Below are 26270 nucleotides of genomic sequence, written 5' to 3'. Positions count from 1 at the left end.
AAAAAAGACCTTCCTTATAGCAAAGCGGGGAATAAATTACATCATCCTCCCAGAAGATAGTCCCAATTACACATCACGCTGTCATTTCCGACATAACTCTGTCCAATGTAAAGCTTCCAATGTAAAGTACAACGTTTCCTTTCAGGCGCACAGTGGTGCCACTCTGCTCCTGTCCACCAATGGGGACTAAGGAAGGGACGGCCCTCTGCGCCTGTAGACCAATAGCAACATTCCTTCGGGCTCGAGGGCGGGGTCGGAATATCAAGCGGCGCGTCTCTCCTGTTGTGGCTCACTTTGGCGTCACGTGGTGGCGGCGGCAGCGGCATCAGCTGATCGTCGCTTCCGTTGCCGGCGGCCAGGCTGAACGGCGGAGCGGGGCTTTCTGCGGCGGCCGCCATGGCAGCCTCGGCGGGGCCGGGGACGCGCACCAAGACCAAGAAGAAGCACTTCGTGCCGCAGAGGGTGAAAGTGCTGAGGTCGGCGGACCCGCTGCTGGGCGTGCTGGCCTGGGGCATCAACCATCAGGTGAGCTACACCCATCCTCGCGTGCTCACGTGCGTGTCAGACCTCTACGCGGGTCTGCCTTCTGCAGGAAATGGTCGGCGCGTCATCTCGTGGCGGCTCATCGTCTGGATCGAGCTCACTGGGAAGGAGTTTTGCCTGCCTTTCCTTGTTCCAAACTTATTCATTCACACCCCCGCCAGCCGAATCTACCTCAAAGGGTTGTGGTGAGGAGTATATGGGGGCATGATGAAGTAAGTTATATGTAAGACCGTTTTGCTGCCCTTCCTGGTTCAGGCTGGAGATGCTGTAGAGTGAAGTCTAAGAACAAATGAGATGTGCTTATATCCTGCCTATCTGCCTGGATTTCTGTTATCGTGTTCTTTTCCTTCATGCAGTTAAGAGTGGCAGATGCCGATCTTCCATTCATTCTTACAACAACAACCTTGTGAGATAAGTTTGAGAGAGAGAAGCTCACCTAAGGCCACCCAGTGAATTTTGAGGTGTGGGGGTTTGAACCTGAGTCTCCTGCATCCTGGTACAGCATCATAACACTTGCATGGCACTAGCTGTCAGTCAAAGCACTTTAGTCAGTTTACAATTCATATGGTGAATAATTGTTCCCTAGATTTTTTGGAGTGTTTGTGATCATCAAGTCCTTTGTTTATATTGCTGTTTGACTCAAGTCCTCTCGCATCTTAGAGACAGCAAGAGTTTCAGGGATTGCATTGGATATATTGTGTGGTTGGTTCTGTCATAAACTGCTTCTGGAGTCTTTGACAAATGCAGTGGGATAAAAAAACACTTCGAGTCTGCAATTATTAGACACCGAGCCAGTTCTGTTTGACACTATCTCTTTTCTTTGTCCCTGTTCTCCTCTTCCCCTTCCTAATGCTCTGACAACTGATGCAGGTGGCATAGGTCCTCTTCTCTCCCCTCAGACTTGAACTGCTCTTAAGCATTGTTCACCTGCTAAATCGATCACCTCCAGCCTGATACCAAATTCTACCTCCTTCTTTGTAGAGATTAATATTGGGATCTGGCAGAAGGAATCTTTGACAGGTGTCCGTACAGAGAGGTCAGTATGTGACTGTGTAGTCTCACACTTCTCATCTTTTCTTGTAACCACTTTCTTTCCCCTGAGGCTAATAATGGAATCAACCCTGGTTAGTACTTGGATGGGAGACCACTACTAGGGTTGCTATGCAGAGGAAGGCAATGGCAAACTATCCATCTATCATCTATCAATCTATCTATCATCAATCTAATCTATCTGACTTTTTATACCGCCCACCCCTGAAGGGCTCTGTGAATTCCTCTTGCCTTGAAAACCTTACTGGGTTGCCATAAATGACTGTGACTTGGCGGCAGTTTACATATAAATACGCAGAAGTTTCTCAAGGTTGGAATGAGGCATTACTGATTGTAAGGCTTAAGCTACATGTATCTTTCCTGTCCTAGAGCTTTCCTATGCAGTGTCCATAATTAGCCCCATATAGGACCAGAGAAGGGAGGAGAAAAGGACTCCAACCGTTGTACCTTGCTTTTCTCATTTTTTAGAAGAGGAAAAATAATATTATTTATTGGAGAGCCATTGGCAGAATGGGTCAGATACACTTAGAGAACTCGTTTCTTCAGATGCTCAGGAATACCTCATCAGCTCTACCAGCATGGCCAATTGGCCATGCTGACAGAGCAGGCCGGGATGGGTAATTGCGGTTCTCCAGATGTTCTGGAGAGCCGCAGGTTCTACAATTCCCATCAGCCCCTACCAGCATGGCCAATTGGCCATGCTGACAGAGGCTGATGGGAATTGTAGTTCCTGAACATCTGGAGAGCCGCAGGTTCCCTACCCCTGACTTAGAGGGATCAACTCCTCCTGATACTTCTCGGTCGCTATAGCTGATAATAATAAAACAACATCTCGTGCCAGCCCTGTGTGGGGCACAAAAGTGGCAAAACCAGGCCACTCACCCAAAAAGTGGAGGTCTTTACATACTTGAAGGACTCTGGGTTTTCAAAAAGTCTTTATAAATTAACCTGAAGAAAATCCTCAATGAAGAGACTTGATGAGGGTTGTGCATGCTCCAGGAGAGAGGATGAGAGCAGAGGAGTGTCAGTTCAAGGGAAATGGGGGCTGATAACTTGGGAAATTTTGGTGGCTGAGATTGTGAAGGCCTTGAGTGGGGATGTTTCCAACTCGTTTCTCCCCTCCTGTGATTTTTAAATTGTATCTTCTGCTTGCATCAATTTAATACTTGATGTTATCTGCCTTTTAAAAAAAATAGTGTGTCAGATTTCTGTTTTGGGAGGGTCATCCCCCAGCAGTACTCAGAAGTCACAGGATAAAGGTGAAATATTGAAATATTGCCCTTAACCTTTCGTTTAAACTGCCTGGAAATTTTGTCTGTGATTGCAGAGTCATGCAAGGAACGCTTTCACACACGTTGAATAATGCACTTCTAGTGCACTTTGTGATTGGATATTAACTGCATGAAATGGCAAAATCTGCTTGCAGATGATCACTGAAATACATTGAAAGCGAATTGAAAGTGCATTATTCAGCATGTGTGAAAGCACCTATGGTCTCTTCTGTGCGGGACCCTAATTTTTAGTTGAAAGACCTTTGCTGGCACATAGAGCTAATGAATCTCAAGTTGTTTCCTTCCCAGAATGTTTGCACTGAACTCACGTCAAATTTCGTTTGCTGTTTTCCCCCTTCCCACCAGTGTACTGTACTGAGCATTGCTCACCCAGTTTCCTAACACATTCTTGACAGGACTGAAAAGCAAGAGAGTCCTCACTGGATGTGGTAGTGGAGGGTGCTGTCTAGTCACAGCTACCTTAAGCTATCCCTCGTGAAGTTTCAAGACAAAAGCCTAACTGAGGTGGTCTGCCATTGCCTGGTTTTGTGTAGCACCCCTGGACCTCCTTGGCGGGCTCCCATCCAAACACTAGCCAAAGCCTAATCTGGAGGAACCGGGTTTGATTCCCTGCTCTGCCACTTGAGCTGTGGAGGCTTCTCTGGGGAATTCAGAGCACTCCAATACTCGCCAGCTGGGTGACCTTGGGCTAGTCATAGTTCTTCTGAGCTCTCTCAGCCCCACCTACCTCACAGGGTGTTTGTTGTGAGGCGGCAGGGAAAGGAGATTGTCAGCCCCTTTGAGTCTCCTACAGGAGAGAAAGGGGGGATATAAATCCAATCTCCTCCTCCTCCTCCAATCTCCTCCTCCTCCTCCTCCTCTTCTTCTTCTTCCTCCTCCTCCTCCTCCTCCTCCTCCTCCTCCTCCTCCCATGTTTACCTTTTGAGATCGGGCTAGCCTTCTGGATCAGGACCCTTGTTGGGTACGCATAATAAACAGTAATCACTGTCTTTGAATATCCTCTTTCCAACCCATAATCTTGCCTAGCATTTCTAAAAAAATGTTTTGCTGTTGACTAGAAACTGACCTCTTTGAGGATCTCCTGTTGAAATGTCATCTTTCTGTTATTAATATCCAGGTTTCTTACCCCTCAAGGGATTTTGAGCTGGGTGTTACTTGCCAGGTTTCATTTTGCAATACTTACCATAGAAATACTTTGGCTTTTCTTAGGAATTTATAGTTGGTTGAGGTCGACTGCCAGTTGTTATATTTATTTATTTCCTGGTTTCCTCTACAGCCCATTTTCAGGGGTTCACTGTAGTAAGAGCAAGCCATACTTTGGCAGCCACCTCACCCTATAAGTAACAGAAATTTTTTTAAGCTGCCTGACTCTCTCCGGGGAAGAAGAGGAGAAGAAGAAGAGTTTGGATTTATACCCCCTTTCTCTCCTGTAAGGAGACTCGAAGGGGCTTACAGTCTCCTTTCCCTTCCCCGCCCGCCAACAAACACCCTGTGTGGTGGATGGGGCTGAGAGAGCTCCGAAGAGCTGTGACTAGCCCAGGGGTCTGCAACCTGCGGCTCCGGAGCCACATGCGGCTCTGTCGTCCTTGCACTGCGGCTCTGCGTGGCTTGGGTCCTCTCAGCCTCCTTCGGAGAGTCGCCCTAAGGTTTAATGGGAAAGAGTCCCCGTTCCTAGAAAGGCACAGCCCGAGACTGCTATCCCAAGCCACTTCCAGCTTCCCTGTCCCAGCTGCCTGGTTGGCTGATGCCGGTGATGATGGTGCGGGGCGGGGGCGGAGCACTGCTAGCGTATCCTCTTGAACAGGTGAGCGGCGAAGGGTGGGAAATGGGAGGGAGTTGCAGGAGCGCAGATTTTCACCGCAATCCTAACCTCAGTCCGTCCCCCTTGAATGGGGGGTCAGGGGTCGACCCTGCTTTGGGTGGCCTTATTTCCCCCTCCCCGGGTCCTTCTTGGGGGATAGGACCACAGGGAGGACCGCAGCAGTGCCAACCTTGGGTTGCAGACCCCCCAGCAGCCCCACTGAGCTCCAGGGGCTTTCCTGGCTGATGGCAGTCTGGCTGAGTCCAGGTGAGAAATACGATGTCAGGTTTTAAAGGAGTTATTACCTGCAGCCCTGCAAGGTTGCACTCATTGGGGCTATTTGATGGGGAAGCGGGAGTGGGTGGGAATTGTTTGCTTCTGCATTGCCGAGGACGGCAGAAGCGCATGGGGAAAGCCTTGCACGTGGATCTTGGCAGGTTTACTTCAGAGTGCAGTGGAGGGTAAGCTTGTAAATCATGGAAGGGAGGAAGGCCAGGATCATCCTCAGCCATGGTTGTCGCGGGTTGCCAACTCCCGGCGGGCAAAGCCCAGGACATTTGGGGGTAGATTCTCAGAAGCTGTGGCTTTTGGGACCAGGGCAGGGGCCATGCTCAGTGAGGAGTATGGCTGTCGAGTCCACCCTCCATGGCAGACATTTTCTCGGGGGGGGGGGGAGTTCAGCCCCCCCACCCCTGGAAGTTGACAACCCCATTAAAGGCATCAATTTTGATCCACCATCCAAGTGGAATTTGAGGGGGTTCTTTTTGGGGGGGGGGCATAATCAGTGTCTTTCAACACAAGAAAAGAGAAATGTGTGAAACGGGGGTTCTATTGCTGGTCATTTGAATCATGTACAAAACAACAGGCTTTTTACCCCAACCCCCTTTTTTTCTTTGATGGGTAAAAATGGGCCCCAAAGAAGGGAACGTCTCCCTGCATGAGAATATATACAGTGTTATCTTCATTTTAGATGTCAAAAAGTATTTGCAGCTCCAAGTGTTTTCTTTTCCGTGGAAAATGGGTCCAAATGGCTCTTTGGGTGTTAAAGGTTGCCGACCCCTGGACTAGCCCAAGGTCACCCAGGCTGGCATGTGTTGGAGCGCACAGGCTAACCTAGTTCCCAAGGTAAGCCTCCACAGCTCAAGTTGCAGAGCAGGGAATCAAACCCGGTTCTTCAGATTAGAGTGCACCTGCTCTTAACCACTACACCACTGCTGCTCTCTATGGGGGACCCATATGTTTCTTATACCCTCATTCATTAAGCATCACTACTATCCTGATCAGCCACTAGTGATTATATAACAATCCATCCTATTGGGAAAAGGGCTTTGATTGTCCTCTGGCAATGGGCATTGGCCAACTGGGTTCTTATTTGGGTGTCTTCAAAGATGTCGTAATGATGAGAAGATGAGACTTAGTGGGAAAGACAGTAATACCAAGAAGAACTGAAGGCAGTAGGAAAAGAGCAAGACTCAACAAGAGATGGATTGACTCAATAAAGGAAGCCGTGGCGGCGTTCAGTGATCAAGGCTGTTAATGATAGGATGTTTTGGAGGTCATTAATTTAGGGTTTGCCGTGAGTCAGAAGTGACGCGATGGCGCATAACATGTGTAAAGATGCCTCCGTGGTTTTCCCATCAGTTGTGCTTCATTGACTCTTTGAGTTTGAAAATGTTTTGACAGTATGTTTCCCAGGGAACTCAAAGAGATGGAAACTGTTTTAGACTATGCAAGCTCACCTGGAAAAAGCCTGTACTGATTAAACAGAGTAAAGAGCCAGTGTAGTGCAGCAGTTAAGAGCGGTGCCCTGTAATCTGGAGAACTGGGCTCAATTCCTCACTCATTCAAATTAAGCCTCCTGGGTGGCCAGGCACAGTTCTCTCAGAACTCTCTCAGCCCACTCAGAGGCTGGGAATGGCAAACCACCTCTGAACGTCTCTTGCCTTGGAAACCTTGAGTCACCATGAGTCAGCTGTGACTTGATGGCCTTTTCCACCCGCAACAACTGGTGGTTCTGTAATTTCTTCTCTGGAGTTTTATTCCATGCTCCTTAAGGAAAGGGACGTAACCTTTCACTAGTGCCTTGAAACACGTTTCCCTGTACTTTGCTTTCTGTGGCTTGAAATCCTATGCGGAAGTGTCCTGTGAACCTGCAGTATTTGTTTCTCAGATATTTATGCTGCCGGGTAGTTCAAAGTAATTTTGACTATGCAATTAAGAGTAAAAATAATTTTCCTTTGTAATGGGAGGGAAAGGTATTTATCCTTGGGCGCAGAACGCAGATTTGAGTTGAGAGCTTCCAGTGTGAATTCTTGGCAGGGAGGGTTGCCAGTTCTGGGTGGGAGATTTGGGAGGGGAAACTGGGGAGGAGAGGAACCTCAGAAAGGTACAGTAGGTGGAGTCCACCTTCCAAAGGAGCCGTTTTCTCCATGGGAACTGATTTCATAGAATCATAGAGTTGGAAGACCCCAACCCAAGGGCCATCAAATCGAACTCCCTGCAATATAGGAACATATAATTCAGTGGTTCTCAACCTTCCTAATGCCGCGACCCTTTAATACAGTTCCTCATGTTGTGGTGACCCCCAACCCTAACATTGATCCATTTCACAGATGGAGAACACTGATGCAGAGAGTCTTAGGCGACCCCTGTGAAAGGGTCGTTCGACCCCCAGGTTGAGAACCACTGATATAATTAAAGCACTCCTGACAGATGGCCATCCAGCCTCTATTTAAAAACCTCCAAAGAAGGAGACTCTACCATGCTCCGAGGTAGTGTATTCCACTGTCGAACAGCTGTTACTGTCAGGAAGTTTTTTCTGATGTTTAGGTGGAATCTCTTCTCCTTTAACTGGAACCCATTACTCCTGGTCCTAGTCTCTGGAGCAGCAGAAAACAAGCTTGCTCCCTCACCAACATGACATCCCTTCAAATATCTAAATATGGCTATCATGATTTGGTTGTTGGGAGGTGAATTGTAACAGTGGGAAACCTCCAGGTGCTACCTGGAGTTTGGCAACCATAGATAGACTGATCAAGTTGGGCCCTAGTGTTGGGTTGCTGCCCTAGATTTGCTGAGAGGCTCCTTTCTGCTGGTCAGAAGGGCAAGGGTGGCTTAATTGGGACGCTGCAGGTGTATTAATAGCACAATGAATTAAAACATCTGAGCCGAAGCCGCAATCCCCGTAATATAACCGATTTTGTGGTGAGCGAGGTTTCATTTAAGCTGCGAAAGGAGGTCACCCCCCTGAGCCCTGGATGGAAAGAGAATTAACTGGTGTGTGGTGGACAGTAATTGCCTCTTTGCCTGAGATTTGTCTTGGTCTTAACTAGACAGTCTGCATTCCAGCCTTCGCCCTTCAACTTCGACTGACCCTTTCTCCCTCTGATTCCAGCTGCTTTATGACCCCGAGAGTGGGGAGGGGAGTTTTTGAGCTCCGGTGACTCAACACCAGAATATTTCGGATTCTGGAATGAAGGAGGCTGATGGTACGTGGGCCTGGTAGCATGCCCTTCTGTCTCGCAAACTGTCGTTGTCGCTGCAGGCGGAGTTGCTCGGTGCACAAAAGCCAGTTGCTTCCTTCCTTTTTATCCTTCGGTGCTTCCGATGCGCAGCTGCTAAAAATAATATGCCGTGTGATGTGTTTTCTTTGGGGGGGGGGGGGGGTGCTGAAAAAAAAAAGAACTGGCAAAGCTAAAATTGCCTTGGGCACCTTGGCATCTTTCACCGGTCTGGACGGACGCATGCTAACATAGCATGCATTGAATTGATTTCTCTGATTCTTAAAGTGCCTGATTTTGCCCTCGTAACACTATGTATGCATGGCTGTTCTCTGTCTGCTAATTGTTGGTCATCACTATTTTTGGTTAGATGGTTTCCATTTAGAACTGGCTTGTTAAACCACTAGCATCACTGCATCATTTTACTGTTCTGAAATCAGCATTGCTGTACACCGGGAGTAGCACCAAGGAAACAGAATAATTGTGGCTGTAGCACTTCTGATATACATGGTATCATACAGAAGAAGAAGAAGAAGAATAGTTTGGATTTATTTCCCACCTTTCTCTCCAGTAAGGAGACTCAGGCTTTCCCTTCTCTTTCTTGGAAGCACCCTTCAAAGCAGGTGGTGATTATTCTTAAATCAGAAAAGGGGCAGATCTTATCCTTGGGTCCCCTGGGCTGGTTGGCATTTTATCCTTCATTCACAAGCTTAGCAATTCTCCATCTGGAGGATTGCATGACCCTGTAGGGAATGTAAACTCCCAGGAAAGATCTTGCAGCAAGCAGAATTAAATACTTTTTATCACCTCTACCACCCTGGCAGCAGCTATCTGGTCTGGCAGCTTCTGGCCCTGTAGACCATAGGTGTCAACCTTGCACCCCTCCAGACGTTATGGACTACAGTTCCCATCATCCCCTGCCAGCATCATGCTGGCAGGGGATGATGGGAACTGTAGTCATAACATCTGGAGGGCCGTGAATTTGACACCTGTGCTGTAGACCATCTCTTCTCCCCCACTCCCACCCCTTCACGGAAGAGAGGTTGTCTGACTGTCTTACCTTGTCTCACATCTAACGCCTGTGTTGGCTTAATGCTCCATTGGAGAGATCCTTATGCTACAGCACTGAACTGTGAATGTGTGTGGCCTAGCACCATTGGGTTCAGGAGCTTGGAAAGTGGGGAACGGGGTCTGAATTTGAAGAGCTTGAGGCTCTTCTGTGGAACCTGATGGAATGTTTGTACTTCATCTTTTTTTAGTCAAAAGACTATTATGAAGATGAAGAGTTTGGATTTATACCCTACTTTTCTCTTCTGTAAGGAGACTCAAGGTGGCCCACAAGCTCCTTTCCCTTCCTCTCCCCACAACAGGCACCTTGTGAGATAGATGGGGCTGAGAGAGTTCCGAAGAACTTTGACTAGCCCAAGGTCACCCAGCAGGAATGCAGGAGTGTGGAAACACATCTGGCTCACCAGATAAGCCTCTGCCACTCAGGTGGAGGAGGGGGGAATCAAACCCAGTTCTCCAGATTAGAATCCCCCTGCTCTTAACCACTGCACCAGTGGTGGCGAACCTATGGCACTCCAGATGTTCATGGACTACCAGATTTCATGGGAATCGATAGTCGCAATGAACATCTGGAATATGCCATAAAATTATACCAACACCATGCTTAGCACCAATGCTTTACACGCAAGCTTAGATGCAACTTTTGGTCTCGTAAAAACTCAACTTTCAACCTTGCCGGATGCTAGTGAGGGATGTTTTACTCTAGCTTGCGGCTGTGTCTGCTACGTCAGTTTATGGACTTGACTTGGTAGGTCGGACCATCCGTTCGCCAGAAGGCTCAGCCAGTTTCTACTCTCTGAAGTGTTAGTTGAACATACTGTTATGTCTTAATCATCAGGTGAGCAGCAAGGTAAAAAGCAAGGTTTCTTTACACGGACGGCTTCCCCAGTAATACATCAGGCAGAGAGGGCGAAACTACGCATAAGCTCACTTAAATATCACGCTCTCGGCTGACGTCACCCCTACAACTACGAAAACCTCAATAGCTCAGTACACAACACATATACACCTTTCAACAGTGGGCCTTTCCCCACTTACCGTAAGCCAGCTATATGCGCCAGGAGAAGTGGCAGCAGGGTTCACCCTCCTCCCCGGCGAGGCTGACCCACAGCGCCTTATAGCCCGCCCGACGCTGCATCATCGCTATGGCGCGCGCAGCAGCATCCCAGAGCGCTCTTCCGAACGGTGCCACATTATTGATGACCAGCCCGCACAGAAGCTGGCGGAGTGCGTGGGGATACCTGGAATTAGCGTGCCTGGGATGCCGCGCGCTGAGAGCAGCGTGCGGCATAGGGGGGATGGAAGGGAGTGGGGAAAGGCCCAGTATCTGGTGGTTTTGCTGCTGATTCTCTTTTCTCTGCAATACACTGGTCCTGGCAGGTTACTGCCATGGAAAAGTTGTTGCAGGTGGCTCTATCTCTAGATCCAGCTGGTTTCTTTCCAAGAAAGCAGACATTTGTAAAAGCTATTAAACCCAGCAGGGACTCTTCAGTTCTCAACAAGGACTGGAGTATTGTTGGAGAGAGAATAGCCTGACTCTGGTGAAATGAAGACGGTCACCCTAAGGGTGTGAGAACTTTGGAAATTGTTAACACCTCTTTCAAAAGAATGTGGTAGAAGAGCAATAGGTTTTAAAAAATGCCATCTATGGAAGATGGCGTTTTTATATTCAAGAAGTGAATGTGGAATGCCTATCGCACTCTGTTAACTTTGGTAAAAATTGTGGATTTACAAGCTCTGCTTTGCTTACAGTGTACATGCTGCATTTCTTCAGGAGCAAAGAGAACCCGCAGAGCATGCATTGGGTTCAGAATTCAGCTTCCTGAGAATCCGGGATTTCATTGTTAACAGAGCACTTTTCCTGTCCATAGGATTGCAAAAAGCGTGCTTGAAAGCACATGGCTATTTATTGTTGGATGCCTTGGAAGCCAGAGAAGAAGCTCAACCAGATTTCCCGTATATTTTGCCTTGGGACTTCAGTCTCTTGCACCTTCCCACAATTAGCAAAGCAAGGGGGGAAATAATGCAAAATAGAAAATATGTACAGTGGAACCTCAGTTTTCATTGCCTTCAGTTTTCATCAGTTTCGGTTTTCATCGTTTTTTTTCAGTGAAAAATTAGTCTTGGTTTTCATCAATTTGCAATAAGGTGCAGGGGTTTGTGGAGAAAAATCACCCGGACAAAGCTGTTTGCGAGGCCATGTCTATACCAAACTTGTTTAATGTTTCCAATGTCTTGCCGAACCATTTCAGACAAATCTTAAAAGAGGCGTCAGAAACGAAGACCATCTTTGGACATCTTTGCAATGAGTGCGACATTGAATTCCACTGGCTCTGAAGCTGGTCCTAGTGTTATTGTTTGTTACTGTTTTCAGCATTAAACACTATGTTTATTCACCAAAAAATGTGTTTTTGGTATGTTTTTTTGAGTGCCTAGAACGGATTAATTGGATTTACATTGATTCCTATGGAAAAGTTTGCCTCTGTTTTCATCGGTTTCGGTTTTCATCGATTCTTTTCGGACAGATTACCAACGAAAACCGAGGTACCACTGTAATTGGGAAAGAACCAAGCCTTGTGGCAACAGAAAGTGCCTTCAAGTCACAGCTGACTTATGGGGGCCACAGTAAGGTTTTCAAGGCAGATGTTTGGAAGTGTATTGTCGAAGGCTTTCATGGCCGGAATCACCTGGGTGTTGTGTGTTTTCCGGGCTGTATGACCGTGTTCTAGTAGCATTTTCGCCTGACTTTTCGCCTGCATCTGTGCTTCAGAGAATCCTCTGAAGATGCCAGCCACAGATGCAGTTGGTTTATGCTTCTGCACCAATCCAAAAAGTTTATCTTTGCTAGAAATGAGGGAGCTTCAACTTTCGAAGTGGTGGTTCCGTATTGAAAAAAAAATCTCCTTGGGTTTCTCATGGGAGTCTCTACATATGCTTACCGCCACGGAAATTTATCATCATCTAAAGATCAGACTGTACGACCAGGAATACCAATCTCTCCTGAGTGCTGCACAAAGCTCCTGTTCTCCTCTATACTTTGGGATCACACCCCCGAAATCTAGCCCTGCTATATATTTAGAACAGCTTGTTAATTATAAGTACAGATGGAGTCCACAGAGGACCAAAGGAGCAAGGTGCAACTCCATTTCCCCTCTGTTTGTCGTCAAGGTCGTCTCCGTAACATCCCACGGCTGATTGTTGTGGAATACTGTCCCCAGCCTTATGGACTCAATCCCTCTCATATCCTGCTTTACTGTTCGAGGTATAATGATATTAGAACCGATCTGGGAGCTTTACTCCCTCTAGAAATTATGTTTCTCTCAGACAAACTAAAAATGTCTAAGCTATTGAACAGCCCTAATGTAGAAATTTCTGAAGCAGTTGCTACATTTTAAATCCATGTTCTACATGATATATAACAATGATCCTGTTTTTGTACTTGGAATGTATGGTACTTCTGGTTTATGCCTAATAAAGGTTTTTGGATTGGATTGATTGGAGATGCAGTTGAAACGTCAGGAGAAAATGCTACTCGAACATGGCCATACAGCCCGGAAACCACGCAACACCCCACTGTTTAGAGGTGATTTGCTATTGCCTTCCTCTGTGTGGGGAGAGAGTTCTGGGGGGAATTGTGACTGGCTCAAGGATGCCCAGCAGGCTTCATGTGGAGGAGTGGGGATTCAGACCCAGTTCTCTGGACCAGAGTCCGTGGCTCTTAACCCCTGCACCACACTGGCTCTAACTGAGCTTTAGTTGTATGAAATTTGGATGGGCCTTAGTGTAGAATTTGGCTGCTTGTGCAGAATTTCCATGTGTTTAGAAGTAGGATAGAAGCAAGGATATGCAAAAAAGGATGTGTTGAAAAGTCAGGGAGGGGGGGTCTCTACCTTTGAGCTTTTTAACCACCCTGATTTTGATGGCCCCAGGAGTAACTATGGATGTGAATTTGAAAGTGCCTTCATTGCCTTTCAATATGCTCTTTTGACATGCAGATTCTCCAGTGGACGTGGCAGGTCTCAGAGGGCATCTTACGCCTTATACTTTTTGTAATGTGCATGCATGGAGGGGTGGAATGTCCCTTAAGCAGGAGGAGTGTGGTTTACAAGTTAGATTTCTGATGGGACTTATGATCCTCTAACGTGTTTCGTTGTTAGGTGTGCTGCTTTGGCATTCTGTGAAATAAGATGTGATGATATCCTGGCAAGCTTAAACATCTCTTGTGAAGCAGCTCCAAGTTCTCACCACTTTAAACCATAGCTTGAAACCCATTCTTGTTAACTGCATTAAAATACATTTAAATGCGCAGCTTGGGGGTGTGTGTGTGTGTGTGTGTGTGTGTGTGTGTGAGAGAGAGAGAGAGAGAGAGAGAGAGATGAATATGTACCTTTCACCATTTTAAAAAAATGTGACTATATGATGAAAGCAGAGCAACCTTTTACATCTCTTGATAGTGGCTTGATTGTCAGGTAGTATTTAGAATGGGAATGAAAGCTTTAAAAATAACACATGACTTGGAATGTGCCATAGTCTTCTTCAAACACTGGAAGTGTTTAGTATAGCTGTGGTTATAAAGAAGGATTATCTGTACTAGAGAGAGAGAGCTGCTTGTGGATGTTAATAATAAAAGGGTTCCTTATCTTTTGGAAGTACGGCTTGTTCTCACATCTGTTTACATACAGAAGGGGGCTCAGCTACCAAGTGTGAATTCCCTTGGGCCTAGGGACAATCAGGTTTGAGCCCCTCCCCCTCCCCCACCCCTGGTAGATAACTGGGTTATCTTAGGCCCATTAACAGCCTGTCTGCCTAACCTACTTCTCAGGAGGGGTTGTTGCCACCTCCGGGTTGAGAAATACCTGGAGATGTTGGGGTGCCCGCTGAAGAGGAGTTGGTTGGTAAGAGTTTTTTTTTCTCAGTGGAATATAATACAATAGACCCATCTTTCACAGTGACTGATTTCTCTAGTGGACTGGTCTGGAGATCAATTGTAATTCCAGGAGATTCCCAAGCCACCACCTGGAGGTTGGCCACCCTTGTCTGAAGTAACAGATCAGAGGGCTTGGACCAGGAGAATGAGACAGCAGGCTGTGCGATTCTACCTTTTGGTGTACCTTTGTGTGAAAAAACCATCTCCCCGCTCATAATAGAGTGCAGCATGGAAAGGAGTTCTACCTTCCTTCCTGCTTGTTAGGCAGCTGTCTGTTTGTGGGGAGGTTTTAACCTAGGTCCGTGGTGGCGAACCTTTGGCACTCCAGATTTTGGATTACAATTCCCATCAGCCCCTGCCAGCATGGCCAATTGTGTGGATTGTGTGGCCAATTGGCCATGCTGGAAGGGGCTGATGGGAATTGTAGTCCATAACATCTGGAGTGCCAAAGTTTCACCACCACGGACCTAGGTAAATGTTCCCAGTAATGTGGGTTATTCTACCACCTATCTCAGTGGTGGTGAACCTTTGGCACTCCAGGTGTTATGGACTACAATTCCCATCAGCCCCTGAATTGGCCATGCTGGCAGGGGCTGATGGGAATCGTAGTCCATAACATCTGGAGTGCCAAAGGTTCGCCACCACGGACCTAGCTTCTTTGCCGCCTCATTCCTTTGCTGCTTGCTACTTGCTGAGTGATTTGTCTGTTGTATTTTTTTCTGAACCAAAAGCATCTCTTCCCAAACTTGTTGATGGGAGGATGTTTGACAGAATCTTTGCAATAGAGAGAGAGAGAGCAGAATACCGCCTGATCTTGACATTGGGGTGCTGCTGACCCTGTACAGCTGCTTCTCCAGGTGTTCAAACACAGACCCAAGAGTGAGAAATTTAAGTCAGTTTTTACCTCAGGGGTGTTGATTCTCTGGATAAATAAAGGCTTCCAAACCGTTTATTGGGATTTTGCCTTTGAGAGCTATAGTCGAGGGGGTCCCTGTAGGGGCACTGTGGTGGACTGTCATTATTTCCTGCCAACGGAGTCAACTGTGCTCTGCTTCTGCTTCTTCTGCTTCAGGTCAATGAGCTGAGCCAGGTCCCGCAACCGGTGATGCTGCTCCCTGATGACTTCAAAGCCAGCTCTAAAGTAAAAGTGAACAATCATCTCTTCAACAGGTGAGGAGCTGCTGAGGTCTGAGAATGTAAGGCTGGAGGGCCTCCAGAATCCTTGCTTTGCCTGAAGGTTCTGCCCCATCGTCATGGGCAGGACTCTGTCTCATTGAGGTCCTGGTGTTAGAAGAGTTGTGAATTGGATCTGCCACCGTTAGGCTTGCGTGTCATGTATTCCAGCCACAGGAATGTGGCTTCCTGAGGTGTACTGGTGGGGAATGGCGCCCGGGGCAACACCTGCTCCGGGCGTCCCCGCACCTCACTTGCCTTAGGCAGTGGTCCCCCGCACCTCACTTGCCTTAGGTGGTGGTCCCTGCCTGGCAATGCAGGCTGGAGCAGCCAGGCCAGGAGCCTGCATTGGGCTGCTCCTTGGCCCGGCCCCCGCCGGGCTGCTCCTTCAGGCGGGGCCGGGCTGAGGGGCGGCCCACAGCAGGCTCCCGTCCCAGCTGCTAGGAGCATGTGATTCAATGGGGGGGGGGCGCGCCCTGGGTCAATTGACAACCCCTCCACCCTGTCCCTCTGGCAGATACTCAACTGGTGGCTTCTCATGCATGTATGTGGCCTTGTCCTTTTACCCTGTCATCTCCTTTCTGTGTGTTTCCCAAGACCTGTTGGATGTGTCCCTTGGCTTCCATCAAGCATCCAGTGACTGACAACCCTGACTACATTTGTTTGTTTGTTTTTGTTTTAAAGTCCTGCCCTTCCATCCCAGTTTGATTATTCAGGGTAGTAAAGGGGAGCCTAGACAGTTGGAATACCATTTATCGAGATCCCCAACACAATGTCCATGGCATCTGTCAATATGTTAGCTGGTGCTCACTGACTTCTTCAACAATGCAAAGAACTGTTCCTGGCTTTCCCGCATTTCATTTGGAGTAGCCTAGGAGTTATCATCTTTATGTCTACAAGGAACACATCCCTTTGGAAACAGCTGCCTCCATCATAAGAACATTCTTGGCTGAGAACTTCTTGACATCTTGTAGAACCTTCCAGTGGTTTCCGATTGGATCCCTTCCCCCAGCGGCAACCATTTTGTTGTCGGGCCCACTTCAAATGGCCCTGTACGGCCATTTGAAATGTATGGCCATATGAAATGGATTTCATATGCTTGGGAGGCTTTATTGTGACCAACCACTGCATTTTATCTCTCCATCATGAGAGCTAGAAACTTTTTAATAGAATGGGAAAAATATGTACACTTGACAAATAGTTTCTTCACAGAGGTAAAACATGATAACAAGAAATAACGGAGTAGACCTGTCATTGCACAACTGTGATCCTGGGTTAAAAACACATGTTCTGTATACCTAATCAATGCACAGAAAGCAGTGAGCACTGAACTTCCTCAAGATCATGTCGTTCAAGATACTTTTTCTTCCTGGTCAATACTTTACTCATAAAACGTCAGGAAAATATCTGTCTGCGGGATCAGACCAGTGTTCTGCGTAGTCCATCATCACAAAGTGGCCAACCAGCTGTCTTGAAGAGCTGACATAGAGGCTTTCTCCTGATGTTCAGAGGGTTTTTTTGCCCCTGCTTGTGGAGGTTTTCTCTTCTCCTGGTAGCTTGTAGTCATTGCTGGATCTCTCTTCCATGATCCTGTCTTTTAGAGCCAAGTGTGCTCAGGGTGATCACTACTGAATTCCATAATTCAACTGTTAATTGAGTAAAGAAATATTTCCTTTTTCTCTGTTTGAAACCCATCACCTATCAACTGCATTGGGTGCCCTGAGTGAGGGAGAGAAAGTTCTCTATCCTCTTTCCTCATCCCATACATAATTTCACAAACTTTAATTATCTTTTTTCCTAAACTGAATAGTCTCAGACTCTTCAACCTTTCTACATAGCAAGGGTGCTCCAACATCTTAATTACTTGGTTGCCCTTTTCAAGATATGTTCCTGGCATCAGGGGGATTGCATCTGGGTGATTGAGATGCATTCCTAACAATTTATTATTTATTATTATTATTATTTTATTAGACTTTTATACCGCCCCATCCCCGAAGGGCTCTGGGCGGTGTACAACATATAAAATGCAATGTAAATTAAATAAACATTTAAAAGCAGCGATAAAATTTCCCAGTACGTATTCCAAATATAAAAGCTCAAAATTTAAATTTAGATTTAAGATTTAAGGTGGCGTCCAGCGTTCCAATAATATAAAATCCCTCCCTCCCCACGGTAAAGAGAGGCATAGCAAGTCTCATTAGGTGATTAGCGGCCCAAATGTTAGGGGCCAAGGAAGGGGCACCATTAGTGGCTGGTTCCTCCAAAGGAACATCTACATGCGACCCTGGTTTTCCTTCGAACCCCTAAACTCTAATAGTTAACAGTGAAGGAAGCCTTTTCTCCCTGACTAATAGTGGATCCAGTCACATACTGCTGGAGGATTATGCCATGTGGTACAGGAGGCTAATGGTGAGGAGATTATGGGCCATGAGCCACAGATTACTGAGATAATGCTTAGATTGACTGGGTAGCTATTACTTTGGTAAAGCCTTGTTCCCTTGTCAGCCTGGCTTTTTAATACAGAAACAAGCAGGGCCTGTGTGTGATAGTGAGTTCTGACAAAGGTGTTCTAAGGGTGAGCTTGTCTCCTAACCAGGAGAAAACAAAGCCGTGGGCACATGAAGCTGTGGGAAGAGAGTCCTGAGGTATATTTGTACTCTTGCTTTTCTCCACAGTGACACCCAAAGTGGTTTAGGACATGGGTCTCCCCTCCTCCAGTTTAACCTCCCAGTAATAACCCTGTAAGGGAGGCTAGACTGTGAGAAAGTCACTGGGCCTGTGGTCACCTAGTGAACTTCCATGTCAGAGTAGATACTGGAACCTTGGACTCCCAGATCCTAGTCAGTTACTCCACCCACTAGTACCTCACTGTGAGAGAGCTTGAATGGTTGTTCTGAACAATGGTGTCTGAATGGTTGTCCCATATTATTTTTAAAAGCTTCCTTCAAGTAGACAATATGGAGTGTGTAGGGTTAGAGATGCTTTGTCAGATCCACTAGTCTTGTTTTGCTTTTGTTTAGTTGTGGGGAACCTTTCATTATGTAGGAGCAGTCGAAAATATCATTTTCATCTCTGTCTGGTGTGGTACAGGCCTCCTTAACCGCTTTGAAATATGTAGCTCTTTTGCGCTTGTAGACGAGGTTCTTATTGTAGCAGCCACTTCTTTCTGTTTCTCCTGCAGGGAGACCTTGCCCAGCCATTTCAAGTTCAAGGAGTACTGCCCTCAGGTCTTCCGCAATCTCCGTGAGCGCTTCAACATTGATGACCTGGATTATCAGGTGAGCGGATCTCGTTCTCATTTTCAAACACTGAAGAATCTAGTATAACAGTCTAGATGCTCAACAAGGCAATTACCATCTATTTTTCCAACCAGTTCAGAGGTTTAAACGACAAGGCTGCAGGTCCCACCATTGTAGGACTTTTCCCAAGAGGTGCCAGCCAATCTAGTTCATGCCTTTCTTTTAGGAACAGTTACAGTGTTGTTGTTTTTTATTTAGGAAGGCCTTTTTCTGATATAAGAAGGATGGTAGGTAGGTGGTGCATTGTCTGATTTTGTGGCTTGTTATTGCTGAATTTGAAGGTTTGTGTTTGGGATTATTGTTTTTAATATTTTTTTGTTATTTATTTGCTGGTCCTATTGAAGTGTTTTGATTTTTGCAGGTCACAGAGAACCCCAGTTGGAAAGTAGAATAAACACTCCCTTAATACACATTTTCAGAGGAGTGAATTTGGCAAGTTATAAATTGCTCTACTTGACTCATAGTAGCTAGGTGACTGGATTACTGTTAAGCTCAGTGGATGAATGTTTCAGGAAAGCTGTCTTGAGAAAAGCTGGTATTGTAGGCAGTTTGAACTGGATTGCTTTCTTCCCTCAGGGTACTCGAAACAGCATATGTGTTTCGAGTACCCTGGCAATTTCCACTCAGGTATTGAATACCTGAAGTACCCACAGACTGACTGGCTTCAGCAAAGTTGTTGTGTCCGTGTGCAATATTCTGGCTCCTCAGTGGTTAAGAGACTAAACGCTGGAGCCCCTGGTTCAGGTATCACTTCTGGTGTAAAAGCAAGCCACAGGGTTGCAGCCTCAGTCCACTCTTCAAATGTGGGGTTTGATCCAATCAGCTTTTTCACTGGTAAAAAAGAGAGGGAGGGGCCACTTCAACTACCTAAAAAGGTATGCTGCAGATCATTGGACTTGCATGGATAAAAGCCAGGAGGGATTGGAGATTATTGTACAAGAAAAGTATTGGAGCAAGAGTGGAGGGTGGGTGGGAGCTGCATGGATCCAACCCATTAGCATAATAGTAACCTACCTAACAGAGTTGCTGTAAGGACAGCAACAAATTGAATCCTGAAGTATTTTTGGTGTTGTTCTCCATACCTGCAGTATAATACTAGAAGTGTGTAAACTGATACTACTGTGACTGAGGTGTAGAGCACCTGATTTGCATGCAGAAAGACCGCGGTTCAGTTTCTGGCATCTCCATTTTAAAAGGATCTTGGGCGCCAGGTGGAGGGGCTCCCCCTTGTCTGTCTCAGGCCTTGGAGAGTTGCAGCCCCTCCAGGTAGACCATAGACAGCCTGATTTATTGTTTCAGTTTCTATTTATTGTTTCAGTTTCTATACCGCCCGATCCCCGAAGGGCTCCAAATGGCCCAAGGGTCACATGTTTTGTCCTGTAAGATGTCAGAAGATAATCTTGGACATGATGTCATAGGCTTTCATAAGAAGGGTGGTTTCTGAGGCCCTTTGTACAGGTTGCATGCCAGACCTCACCTCTGTGAAGGCATCCGCCTTGGACCACTGTAGGTGCTTCTGTGTTAGTTTTTCCAGCTGGCATGGGGGATCATGTCCTGTGGCTGTGTAATGTGTGGAAATAGGCAGTTGGAGCTTTTCATGTCATGCTGCCCAGTAACATCCCATCCATAATAATAATGTGCCATCAAGTTGTGACCAGCATATGGTAAACCCTAAAGGGATTTTCAAGGCAGGAGGTGAGCAGAGTTGGGTTGCCATTGCCTGCCTCTGCGTAGCCACTCCAGACTTCCTTCGTGGTCTCACTTGCTCACCAGGGCTGACCCTGCTTAGATTAAAAGTTCTAAATCAGCTCAGGCAAATTTAGGCTATTCAGGCTGTTAACATGCAGTTAAACCTCTACGAAATGGACAGGGCAGGACACCTTTCTGCAGGTCTGTTCTGTATGGATCCTAAAGGGCTAAGGAAGAGGTGTCCAACGGTGGCACTTCACATGTTCATGGACTACCATTCCCATCAGCCCCTGCTGGCATGGCCAATTGGCTACACCAGCAGGGGACACCCGTGGGCTAAGGTATAGAAGGAAGTCTTGGTAAAGCAAAAGATTTGGAGACTTTGTTGGGGATTGGCCAAGCTGAATGTTGGGAGTGTGCTTGCTGCCTCATAACTGCCTGAAGCCAGTGGATAGTATAGCAGTGGAGACATTCAGGGAAGGAGGGCTCTGCTTGGCCATTTTCCTGGGGTCTTGTTTCTTAGGTGGCTACTTTAGCATTTGGGAAAGGGAGGAGTGATAAAATAAGAACATAAGAACATAAGAACAAGCCAGCTGGATCAGACCAGAGTCCATCTAGTCCAGCTCTCTGCTACTCGCAGTGGCCCATTAGGTGCCTTTGGGAGCTCACATGCATGATGTGAAAGCAATGGCCTTCTGCGGCTGTTGCTCCCGATCACCTGGTCTGTTAAGGCATTTGCAATCTCAGATCAAGGAGGATCAAGATTGGTAGCCATAAATCGACTTCTCCTCCATAAATCTGTCCAAGCCCCTTTTAAAGCTAAAAGTTGGAAAGGTGTAATGGAAAGGTGTAATGGAGGAAAGTTGGAAAGGTGTAATGGAGGAGGTTATTTTGGATAATATGATGGTCAGAAACATTTGGCACTTGAGGGGCTTTTTGTGAATACAAACATTTGGCACTTGAGGGGCTTTTTGTGAATACAGCTTCAAATAGTTTTGTCTCTTTTTGTGGGATTTAAAAGTCAGCAATTTTTCATAATAGGTAACGAAGATTGTAACAGGATAGCAGAACTGAGAAGATTGAGATGGTTAAGTTCAAGTGATACTTCCAAATGTTTCAAGGTGTTTCATATGCAAGGGTTTGAATCATTATTTTCTAGTGAGAAGGCTTCCTTTTGGCGGTCTTTTTTTTGTTTTTTAAACTTTTTTAAACGGCCGTTTCCGCCGTCAGGCGGCGAATTAACGTTTCGATGCCGACCGGCAGCGCTAAGGACGTCGCCTGCGGGCTGATCCTGGAAAAAACTGGGCAGCGGCGCTGAGCACCAGTGCCCGGCCGACCCGGCATGTCCCGGGCCTCGGCGTCGCTGAGAACCTGGATGCGCTGGCCTCGCAGCGCTTCTCAGGGCGAAACGTTTTAAACTTTAGCGTATGGCGGGAGATTAAAATAGATATGCCGGATGGGGAGCCATCTTCGAAGCTTCTGCCCGTTAAGCTCAGCGGCCGGTGGCGTTCCCCAGCGGCGCTTCCTGAAAGCTCTGAAATGCGGCCAGCGGCCTTGGCAGTGCGGCTTTCGCGATACGCTTCGCCCTATGCCCGAATGGCGGCCTGAGGCGGCGTTTTTGCCGTCTCAGGCGCTCGATGCATCACCTGTCGAGGAAGCCCCAGTTTTTTAAACTTAAGTTTCTGGTACACATTTTTTTTTTACTTGTAAGAGTTAGGAATACGCTTTCCAGGTTTGTCTGTTAAACTGGCCTGGAATCAGTCATTTCGCCAGAGGTTTCTCCCTGTTAGAAATCACTCCATAAACCTTAGAGCCATTTTCCTTATATAACTGGGTATGGATTCCAACCTGATCCCAACCCCCCCGCCCCCCAATGTGTTTCTTTTGACTCCTGAAGAGAAATCCTCCACAGACAGATTATACATTGTGCAATTGTTTCCAAACTCTGTGTCAGAGATTGCACTTAGTTGATTGAGATAACAACAACAGCGAGCCTTTATTGGCATACAAAACAAGACAAGATTTCAAAGCAACTATATAGTTGATTGAGATGCATTCCTAACTCAATGTAGTGTTACAAAATATATTGCCAGTGATTGTATCTAGTTGGTTGAGATGCATTCCTACCTCAGTGTAATCACTACAAGATATATGTAACCAGTCTGCTATATGTTACCACTGATGAAATGGGACATTCTTTCCTTTATCTTTTCTTTTATGGCTTCACACGCTGAGTAGAAAACTAGGCTTTCCCCTGACATTTCTGGTCTCATGGGAAATCCCAGTTTCTTCTTCAAGCCCCAGTAGATGGTCTTATCTTTCAGGAGTAGCTGGTGAGAAGGAGCCTTCCAAAATCTGCCTGTGCCTTTGGCCTTCTTTCCATATTGTTTAATGTTCCACTGCATATTCCCTGCTCTTAGCCTGGCTTCCTACATTCCTAATTAAACAATCCTCCAGGGTTGCAGGGACAGACCCTGGCTTTCACTGCTTCATTTTCCTTTTGACTCTTCCAGGTTTCACTGACACGTAGCTCCCCCACCTACGAGAGCGAGGGAGGCGGGGGGCGGGTCCTCATGTCTTACGATAAGACACTGGTGATAAAGGTGATCTCCAGTGAAGACGTGGCCGACATTCACAGTCTCCTCTCGCATTACCACCAGGTAACGTCAGCTGGCAGGCATGGTTCCTTTTGTGCGCGGGTATTGTGTTTCTGTGCTGGGAAGAGAATTCAGATTCTGCCGCAGGAACAGCCTCGTTCTACAAGTTGAATAAAACATGCAGGATGAGAAAAGTTTCGGTAAAATATTTTTTAAAAAACTTGGTTCCGCTCTTGTCTTTTTTGCTAGCCATGAGTTGGGAAATGGAAATTGTGCTCCACAGTCCGTAGGAATTGTCCACTGGCGTAATGCCCATTGGGCAAGGTGGGCAGCTGCCCAGGGCATCACCTTGTGGGGGGCATCAAAATGCTGGGTTTGTTTTTGGGTATTTTAGTGGTTTTCCATTTTTGGCCTGCAGGTGGCGCTGTTTTTAGGCTAGCGGCACCAAAATTTCAGCGTATCATCAGGAGACTGATACCTTCATAGCTACCCCCCATATTTGGCATTGAGGGTTTTCGGTTCAGGGAGTACAAAGATATGGACTCCCAAAGGGGGTCACCCTATCCCCATTGTTTCCAATGGGAGCTAATAGGAGATGGGGGCTACAGTTTGAGGGTCCATAACTTTGGTCCCCCTGAACCAAACTGCACCAAACTTGGGGGGTATCATTAGGGCAATCTCTTGATGAGACCCTGAAAGTTTTGAGACTGTGCCTTCAGAAATGTGCCTCCCACAGCCTGCAACCCCCATTGACAGCAATGCAGAAAACTCAATGCAGAACAAAGATTCTTGGGCAAATTTCTAGGATGTTCCTGCAGGGGGTGCATTTTTTAGCGGATGCAATATCGGCTGCCATATTCAAGGGTATCATCTGGAGATGATGGCACCCCCCAAGGTTTGGTGCAGTTTGGTTCAGGGGGGCCAAAGTTATGGACCCTCAAAACTGTAGCCCCCATCTCCTATTAGCTCCCATTGGAAATAATGGGGGATGGGGCACCCCCTTTGGGAGTCCATAACTTTGGACTCCTTGAACCAAACCTCACCAAACTTGGGGAGTAGCATAAGGACAGTCTCCTGATGATATGCTGACATTTTGGTGCTGATATGTCTTAAAATGCACCCCCTGCAGGCAGGCGCCAATGTCCTGGTGCAAAAAAAAAAAAAGTTTGGTGCGTAGGTGGAGTTGGGTGGCCCAGGAGACATCCAACTCAGGTTTTGCCCAGGGCTACAGTTTGCCCCGGGCACCACTGCCTCGATTCCCTCCCCCTAGGAATTGAAGTCTCTTTCATTTCCCTCTTGCTGAGAGCCGAGGAGCAGGTGCCTGTTTTTTTTCCTAGACTTCTTCCACTAACTCCTGATGACAGGGACTAGGAAATTTTGGAAAAGTGAAATTGAAACTGATAGCCTTGTTGGTCCATGCTAGAAAAGCTGGATTTGAGTCCAGTAGCACCTTGGAAACCAACAAGATTTTGGGGGGGCATGAGTTTTTGAGAGTCGAAGCTCTTTTCTTCCGATGGGCACCACGCCGGGGACCTGTGCTCTACAGTATGTCCTTTTCTTCAAAGTTTCCAGTTAACCAAGGACTACAGGGTAGTTTTTTGCTTTTCTGAGGGCTGAGGCCAAGCTTGGAGATGAACGACTGGGAACCTGAATGATGGCAACACGGGGAGTATGTGGGAAAGCATTGCGATTAACAGATGGGTTACAGCATTGAAAATTTCGAGAGCCAGCGTGATGTGGTGGTTAAGAGCAGGTAGATTCTAATCTGGAGAACCGGGTTTGATTCCCCACTCCTCCACCTGAGTGGCAGAGGCTTCTCTGGTGAACCAGGTGTGTTTCCGCACTCCTACATTCCTGCTGGGTGACGTTGGGCTAGCCAGTTTTTCAGAACTCTCTCAGCCCCACCTACCTCACAGGGTGTTTGTTGTGAGGGGGGAAGGGCAAGGAGATTGTAAGCCCCTTTGAGTCTCCTTACAGGAGAGAAAGGTACGATATAAATCCAAACTCCTCCTCTTCCTTTAATCCTGGGTGCCACAAGCAGATTGTCCTCGCTGTTCTTCTGGAATACCCGCAAAGGTGCCATCCGCACACTTTGCTCTTTTCTTTAGATCTTGGAAGTTGGCTTCAGGTGATTCTGAAATTCTCAAGAGTGCCGCTTTTGGTACCCAACTCCCCTACCACCACCACCCCACCAAGGGCTCATGAGATCCTTCCAGACCCTGTCTGTAACTACTTCCCATTCAAGTTAAAAGCAGGAGAGCTTGTACTCTGAAAACTGGACTCTCCCCTAAAACATGGCTCCTGTTTCCAGATCTACCTTCTCCATACTGAGGTCATCCCATTAACTTCTGTGGCCTTTGGCCGTAATAAATTATTCTGTTCTGTTCACTGCCATCATCCCCCGGTCTTGGGCAACCTGTTATCCATTTTAAGCTGTGAACAAGTGACATTATTACATGTTATTCGTTTCAAGCTGTATGTACAGTTAGCAAATGGTGCTCTGTGTCTTCTCGTTCCAGTATATTGTGAAATGTCACGGGACCACCCTGCTGCCCCAGTTTCTGGGGATGTACCGGGTCAGCGTGGACAATGAGGAGAGTTACATCCTGATCATGAGGAACATGTTCAGCCATAGGCTCACTGTGCACCGAAAGTACGATCTGAAGGTACGGGGCTATCAGTTCTAAGGCGTTGGTTCATGCCCCTTTGGGTGCTTATTTAAGGTTTTATCTCCCTCACTGCTGGGTTTTTGAACTATTCGCTCATCTCTTTCTATAACCTTCAGCCTATTCTCTCTAGTACTAGGTGAACTCCTTCCCACTTGAATATTGTCTCCCTCCCCCACTTCACTCAGTTTAGAGCCCTCCTGATAAGGTTTGTCAATCTCCTCGCAAAAATGCTCTTCCCTACAGCCGTATTGTAGGAGTTCAGTTTCTGGAGAGGATAGAGTAAATATAGTTTCCCAGTCTATTCTAATTAACTAGGATGGAGGGAGATACAGGATCTGCATCCTGACCTCATAGTTGCAAGATGGAGAAGAGTCATGCAATTGAATGGAGGTATGAAAAGGAGGTTGGAAAGAAGTTTCCCTGAGAGTATCAGCCTGCACATCAATGAGATAGAGGCTCATTCCGCACATGCAGAATAATGCACTTTCAAACTGCTTTCAATGCTCTTTGAAGCTGTGCGGAATGGCAGAATCCACTTGCAAACAGTTGTGAAAGTGGTTTGAAAACGCATTATTTTGCCTGTGCGGAAGGGGCCAGAGTCAGAGCAGTCTGAAGTTAAAAGACAGTGCATCAGCCTGATGGGGGGTCCTGTTTGTCAAGCT

The 26270-nt window shown here is 46.8% G+C and overlaps 1 protein-coding gene across 2 annotated transcripts in view; it reads left to right on the top strand.

Moving 5' to 3' along the window:
- The first annotated feature begins 310 nt into the window (after positions 1-310).
- PIP4K2C (phosphatidylinositol-5-phosphate 4-kinase type 2 gamma) overlaps positions 311-26270 on the top strand; it is a 58645-nt gene continuing 32685 nt past the window's right edge. The window contains exons 1-6 of one of the 2 annotated variants that reach the window (XM_048490936.1): positions 393-525; positions 8081-8174; positions 15254-15351; positions 18536-18632; positions 22856-23002; positions 25459-25605. In XM_048490936.1, coding sequence (XP_048346893.1) covers positions 8172-8174; positions 15254-15351; positions 18536-18632; positions 22856-23002; positions 25459-25605 — 492 coding nt within the window. In that variant the 5' untranslated portion in view covers positions 393-525; positions 8081-8171. Of the gene's footprint in view, positions 526-8080; positions 8175-15253; positions 15352-18535; positions 18633-22855; positions 23003-25458; positions 25606-26270 lie in introns of both variants that reach the window. The other variant, XM_048490935.1, reaches the window with a different exon arrangement.

Source organism: Sphaerodactylus townsendi, linkage group LG03 (assembly GCF_021028975.2).
Source record: "Sphaerodactylus townsendi isolate TG3544 linkage group LG03, MPM_Stown_v2.3, whole genome shotgun sequence".
Classification (NCBI taxonomy): domain Eukaryota; kingdom Metazoa; phylum Chordata; class Lepidosauria; order Squamata; family Sphaerodactylidae; genus Sphaerodactylus; species Sphaerodactylus townsendi.
Note: the sequence above shows the minus strand (reverse complement) of the source record. Positions and strands in the feature narration are given on the sequence as shown.